Here is a 7,500-nt window from a genome sequence, read left to right as displayed (position 1 = left end):
CTATTTTCAGGCGCTGCGTCATATCATTACGCCTGCTGGACTCATGGTACGGAAGCAAAGTTTCTTGATTATTACGCAGGAATGAGAGTATAGTTCCTAGCCATATCAGCCTAGAAAATCAACTTTTCATTTTCCATCGGTCTTAGTACACGATGTAACTACAGAAGAGTCAAGTTTTAAATATGAAAAATATCGAAACTCTTTGGTAATTTTTTTGAGAGAGATGCTAATGGTCCTGTCCGATTCAATGATCTATGCTAAGCTATGCTAAAAGTGGTGCCGCCAGACCCGGAGTTCGGCTGAATGGATTCGAAAACGGTAAGACTCAACTGTTCAACTCTGGGGGAGCTGTAAAATGAGCCTATTTCCAAAAAAAGTGGAGTATCCCTTTAAAAGTAGGTAAATACAACCTCAGATGAACAACACATGACATATTACAACATCATTAGTTATTTAACAAAAACTAGGCCAAAATGAAGTCATGTGTGAAAAACTAAGTACCCCCTGAGATTCAATAGCTTGTAGAATCGTAATGGTTTTCTGTATGACAGTATCGGTCTCTCGCATCGTTCTGGAGGAGTTTTGGCCCGCTGATCTTTACAACGTTGCTTCAGTTCATTAATGTTTGCGAGCATCTGTTTCTGCACAGCTCTCTGAAGGTCTCGCCACAGTCGGGTAGATGTCTGGACTTCGACTGAGCCGGTGCAACCTTGATTATTTTCTTTTTCAGCCGTTCTGTTGTATATTTGCTGCTGTGCTTGTGATCAGTGCCCTGTTGCATGACTCAATATCAGACAAGCTTTAAGCCGGGCGCACACTGTGCGATTTCGGCCACGATTTTGCCGTCTGAGACAAATTTTGCAAATCCTAAAAAAATCCTATGATCCTAAAATCTGAAGCCATTGATATCAAACTTTACTTCCAACAAAATTTTAGCAGTGTCAGAAGATTTGCCTCCCAGTCCGGCAGTGATTCTCCTCAGACGACCGTCAAATTGTCTTCATTTTTCAAGACAAGCCGCGACCAATAGTAGATTAGAGATTTCTTTGTAGCATCACATCAATCCCACGTGTAACGCAGCTCGCCGTCACACAACGTGTCATTGATTGATGCTATAAAACTCAGGACAAGTTCTTGCGTGCGTCCGTTTTTAAACACGTCTTGACTGTCGTCTGACATTTATGAGATCTTACAGAGTGACATGGCTTACAGCAATGATCATGTTTGTACAGCCTGATAAGCACCAATCGTAAATGACTAATATAAATCGCACATGTGCACCCGCCGGCTCTAGCTGTCAGACAGGCGGACTCACATTTGACTCAATTTGACTTCATGGTCGACTCAATTACTGAAGATGTCCAGGTCATGTGGCTGCAAAACAAGCCAGAAGTCCTCAGCCCTCCATCGGCGTGATGGACAGCTGGTATGAGGCGTTTGTGCTGAGAGGCTGTGTTTGGTTTTCTGTGCATTATGGCCAAACATCTCCACTTTGTTCTCGTCTGTCCACAGGACATTGTTCCAGAAGTCTTGTGGTTTGTCCAGATGCAACTTTGCAAACCTAAGCATGTTCTTTTTAGAGAGAAGAGTCTTTCTCCTGGCAACCCTTCCGAACAGGACATACTTGTTCAGACTTTTTCCAATTGTACTGTCATGCACTTTAACATGTTAGGCCTGTAGAGTCTGAATTGTAGTTTTTGGGTGTTTTGCGATTTCTTTGAGCATTGCACGGTCTGACCTTTGCTGGGACGTCCATTTTTGTTTTTTCAGAGCTCTCTTAAAGTCCCCCTGTGGTGAGAATCCATCTTTTAATGTTGTTTATATGTCTATGTGGTGTTTTTAATATGCTTTAAGACAAACCATGTGTAAATTCATAAGTCGACAGCATTGCTGAGTATTTTCTCCTTAAAACTGCAGTGAACCAAAGACAGTCTCAAAAACACGGTGTGAAATCGCTGGTGTTTCTGACGTTACAAACTACCTTGTAACCAATCAGATCAACGTGTGATCGTCAACCAGTGGATCTCTGAGCTGAGTGAGTGAGTGGAGGCGGGGCTCATTTCCATATTCATAGGACCACGTATACTAAATGAGGCAAGGGTGTCGAGTTACATTCAAGATATTTGAAGGCATGAAGAATTTTTTTCAAGAAAAAAAAAAAGGTTTACATTTTCAAGGTTTAAATATGTCATTTTGGAGAACAAAGATGAGTTTTAAGGGATACAATTATTGACTACAGGAGGACTTTAATTCCTATGGAAGCATTAAGGGTGTACTTAGTTTTTTGTCACACATGGCTTCTTCATTTAATGTCAGACAAATAATGTGTAATATGTCATGTGTTGTTTTTCATCAAAGGTTGTATTTACCTCATTTTAAGACCTGCTAAGGACCAGATGATTTTTTTATATTATGTCCTGATATGTAAAACCATAGAATTCAAAGAGGGTGTACTTTCTTTTTCACATGACTTTCCAGGGAAGCACATGCTGATCAAATGTTTAGTTTTGCATAAGAGCATTTGCCAAATGCATGAATGTAGATGTCTTGCAGTAACAGATCAGCAAGCGGAAGAGACCGAGACAGAGAGAGAGAGTCTGCTTTATCTCAATGCTGGGAGACGAAAGACGGCCAGTCAGAAGCATCATCGTAGACGAGCCCATCAGGAAATGAGTTTAACTCCTTATTAAGATGTGTGTGTGAGTGTGTGTGTGGACATATGGATCTTTCTGCCTCACTACATCCTGAGTGTCCTGTGGGACTTTTATTGAGGGCATCTCATGAATGCATTGCTTTTCATACAAAGCTAATGCTATCTACAATAACGAAAGCCTATCCCTTCACTTACGCATGTTAGATTTAAAGCCTGATTTGGCTGATATTCTTCTTACAAAGTGAAATTGCTGTTCAATAGGCTTCTCTATGTTTGTGTAACATCACAAGTTTAGCAAAACAAGCGCACTGGATCAGTGAATATTCCTAAAACGGCTGTGGTTTTAGCTTTAGAGGTTCAGTGCTGTTGGTAATGTTGACTATGTGAGTTTTTGAGTATGTTTAACATATAAGTATGAAGCTCCAGACAGTTTGTAAATTGCAGGCTTGCTTATTCAAATGAGTCTTTAGCCTACCTAAGGTTTCTAAAGCACCTGGTTTCCTGATACTCATCAGATTAGGTGTGTTTGGAATGAATTTGAAACAGACAGAAATTTACATATCTCAAGCGGACCGTAGTGCACTTTACTTGGAAGTATGTTTTGGCCTGTACGTAAACAAATGATGTGTGTTGGTTGTTGCAGTAAAAACAGTGTATACATTTTTTCCATGCCTTAAAATATCTTGAATGTAACTCGACACCCTTGCCTCATTTAGTATGCGTGGTACTATGAATATGCAAATGAGCCCCGCCTCCACTCACTCACTCAGCTCAGAGATCCACTGGTTGACGATCACACGTTGATCTGATTGGTTACAAGGTAGTTTGTGACGTCAGAAACACCAGCGATTTCAAAGCGTGTTTTTGAGACTGTCTTTGGTTCACTGCAGTTTTAAGGAGGAAATACTCAGCAATGGTGTCGACTTATGAATTTACACATGGTTTGTCTTATTATATTAAAAACACCACATACACAGAATTTGAGAAGAGAGACCTGAAGATAACAGAGATTTTGTGAAGTCAAAGATGTAAATTAGAGCACTAACCACAGGTGTGTGTGTGTGTGTGTGTGTGTGTGTGTGTGTGTGTTTGAGTCAGTAATGCTGAGACAAGAAAAGGGAGGGAAGAATTGTGGCTCTGTTTTCTCTGACTCAGTGTGTGTGTGTGTGTGTGTGTTGGCTGTAGTCTTCTATACAGTATCTCCAGGTCCTTGCGTCAGCAGTGTGTTCCAGTAAGACAGACAGCAGGTTTGCGTTACGCCTGTGTTTCTCAGCAGTGAATCACTTTCGACCCCAGAGAGAGACTTCTGACCCCTGAAGAATGTGGAGCTTCACCCCTCCGTGTTACACAAACACTCGTGATGTTTCCTCGGCCTGGATCTCATCAGAACATGTTTAATGTGGAATATATAGCTGTACTGAGAGTTTGGACCTGTGAGAGCTCTTTATTTTCACCAAGAGGAAAATAGCAAAGACAATGTCTTGAATCTCGACACTACAGTCAGGACAGACACTCTTGATTAAAGGGATTGTTCACCCAAAATATTTATGAGTTTCTGTCTTCTGCTGAACACAAAATAAGATATTTTGAAGAGTATGGGTATCCAAACCATTGACTTTTGTAGTATTTATTTTTTCCATACTATGGAAGTCAATGGGGACCATGTTAGCAATGACCCATATTCTTCACTTGAGGGGGAATAAATGAGGACATCATTTAAATGTATTGGGTGAGCTAACTCTTTAACATCAGAGATGTTTATCGCTTGATGCTTTATTGCAGGAATGACTAAATGTAAAATCTCAGGGTGACCTCAAGTTAATATTTCAATAATTTTACACCACGTTGATATGTGAATGGGTCGGTTAATGGTCACATGACATGCAGGTAAACAAATAAATGTAGTTTTTATTGTGATTCACTTTTATTTATTTTTAATTTTACATTTTTATGATTTAATTATTTATTTTTATTTATTTTATTAATTATTCATTTAAATTTTAAATTTTTATGATTAAATTTTTTTTTCTTTTTTTTCTTTTAAGTTATTTTATTTTACATTGTTATGATATAATAATTTTTGTTAATTTTGTTTATTTTATTTTAAAATCTTTCATATTAACTATAGATTATGATTTAACTCATTTTTAGTAAGTGTTTTATTTTGATTGACTTTATTTTAAAATCATTATTAAAATTATTTATTTTATATTTATTTATATTATATATATTTATATATAATAGGCTATATATATATATATATATATATATATATATTCTATATCATTTTTATTTATTTCAAAAGTAAATATTACATATTGTTTTGTTTAATTTTTTAAATATTCATTTAATCTTGAAGTAACGATTAAAGTTCTTAGTAAGTGCTTTTTATTTTTTATTAATCATATTTAATATTTTATTATATAATTTTTTTAATTGCACTTTTTTATTAAGTGTTTTTATTTTTCATTTAATTTCGTTTTCATTTTTTTTTGTCATCTTTTTAGATTTTTTATATAATTATAATTAGCTTTTCATCAGCTCCTGTGTTAGGTCATCGGTTTAGTTAGTTCATCACTCTGAATTGTAATGTGGACTCGTGCACTTTCTGTAAAGCTGCTTTGAATGATGTGTATTGTGAAAAGCGCTATACAAATTATCGAAATATATATATATTGCGATATGCATATCGCAACGGCTTGCAATAACTGCGGTCATGAACAAAAGATGTAGAGAAAATCTCTCACTCTTGGCTGAATACCTTTTGTAGCTTTAATAAGAATCAGTATATATTTAATTCATACAGTGAAAACTAAGCAGTTTTATTTTTACATTTGTTTATTCAGTTTCTGTTGTTAAATAAACCCTAAATATGTTTAAAAGATAATTTAAGTTTATTTTACCCACTTTAAGCATTATCGTATCGCATATCGCATTATTTAATGAGTTATTGCATATTGCACTTCTCTTCAATATTGTGCAGCATAACGTGAATTGCATTGACGAGTGTCCGTGTGTCCCTCAGCTGCAGTCTCTGGGAGTGAGTCCTGCCGGGATCAGCTTCAGCTGCCTGACCATGGAGTCGGATCGCTTCATCTGCATCCGAGAGAAGGTGGGCGAGCAGAACCAGGTGATCATCATCGACCTGAGCGACCCGACCAACCCCATCCGCCGGCCCATCACGGCCGACAGCGCCATCATGAACCCGGCCAGCAAGGTCATCGCGCTCAAAGGTGCCGCTGTTTGTGCCTCAATCATTCTGACACGCTTCACTGTTGTTCTCTGATATATGCTTCTGAAAAATGTCATTTCTCACTCTAACCACTAAACTGCTCTCTGAACTCGCTGAAGATGGTGAGTCTGTCAGCCGCTCTGGAATGACGCCTGTCAATCATTGTGGTCTTCACACATACATCTCTCATATGTATGTAAGACGTCTGTGTCTCATTGACTAAATATGCATGATCACTGTGTGTGTCTGTTCTTCGTAACCACACTTTGGGGACAGATTTGTACACAGAAGTAAGCTAAACCTCACAAAACATCCTTTTATGGACATCCAGGGACATCCTCATTTGTAAAACGTATATAAAAATTTGTAAAAATGCAGAGTTTTCTGTTAGGATCAGGTAATTATGGATGCTTGTTTCCGCCACGGAATAAGAAAATAAAAAAGGTAATTGCGACCTTTTATCTCACAATTCTGATATAAACGTGTGTAATCGATATAAACTTGCAATTGCGAGTTATAAAGTCAAAATCGCATGATATAAACTTGTGAGGAAAAAAGTCAGAATTGTTTTTATTGCGCAATTTTGACTTTATTTCTCAGAATTGCAACTTTAAATTATTTTTAAATAGTTTATATCACAATATTCAGAGAGAATTTTTTTTATTATATAACTCGCAATTCTGACCTTTTTCTCACAATTGCAGGTTTATATCTGGCAATTCTAGACTTTTTTTTTTTCAGCCTGTCTATTTTGACTTTATAACTCGTAATTGCACATTTGTATAAGTTTATATCCGAATTATGAGATAAAAAGTCGCAATTACCCTTTTTATTTTTGTATTCAACGGTGGGAAACCAGCTTATATAGGTGCAGTAATAGTGTTAATATCTTCTGCATCTGTAAATAAAATCAGTAGAAGTCTATGGAATGTCCCTCTTTAGGTAGTAAACGTGTGTTTGTGTGAACACTGGACCATAAAACCAATAAATAAGCTTTCCATTGATGTATGGTTTGTTATGATAGGACAATATTTGGCTGAGATATACAACTATTGAACATCTGGAATCTGAGGCAAAAAAATCGAAACATTGAGAAAATCTCCTTTAAAGTTGTTCATTTATGTCGGCGATTGTGCAGCATTCACTCACACACATACATGTATATATTTACTGTAGGAAATGTACAAAATATCTTCATGGAACATGATCTTTACTTAATATTCTAATGATTTTTGGCATAAAAGAAAAATCTATAATTTTGACCCATACGATGTATTATTGGCTATTGCCACAAATATACCAGTGCGACTCGAGACTGGAGACGTGATCCAGGGTCTCATATGACCCCATATTTCATAGGGAAAATTCTATTATGGAAAATTGCTAAAGACATGTGAGCCTTTAGTATCCGCTCCAGGAACTAAATCAAGCGCTAAACACAATCCTCAGTTTAATCAAGACTGTGAAGAATGTGTTTGTGTGTTTACAGTTACAGCGAATCATTCCTGTTTGTCGAAAAGCTTCATCGATCCGTTCTTGATCTTTTCTACATCACATCCTGGTTCACAAACCCACCGGCCATTCAACACTTTATCATGTGTAATAATCTGTAATG

General features: G+C 36.9%; 1 protein-coding gene across 2 annotated transcripts in view; it reads left to right on the top strand.

Moving 5' to 3' along the window:
- cltcl1 (clathrin, heavy chain-like 1) overlaps nucleotides 1-7,500 on the top strand; it is a 55,541-nt gene that overhangs the window by 4,789 nt on the left and 43,252 nt on the right. For both annotated transcript variants that reach the window (XM_082188855.1, XM_082188856.1), the window contains exon 2: nucleotides 5,679-5,886. In XM_082188855.1, the coding sequence (XP_082044981.1) occupies nucleotides 5,679-5,886 (208 nt within the window). The remainder of the gene's footprint in view (nucleotides 1-5,678; nucleotides 5,887-7,500) is intronic.

Source organism: Leuciscus leuciscus, assembly GCF_965113295.1.
Source record: "Leuciscus leuciscus genome assembly, chromosome: 13".
In the NCBI taxonomy this organism is placed as follows: Eukaryota; Metazoa; Chordata; class Actinopteri; order Cypriniformes; family Leuciscidae; genus Leuciscus; species Leuciscus leuciscus.
This window is presented reverse-complemented; position numbering and strand designations above follow the sequence as displayed.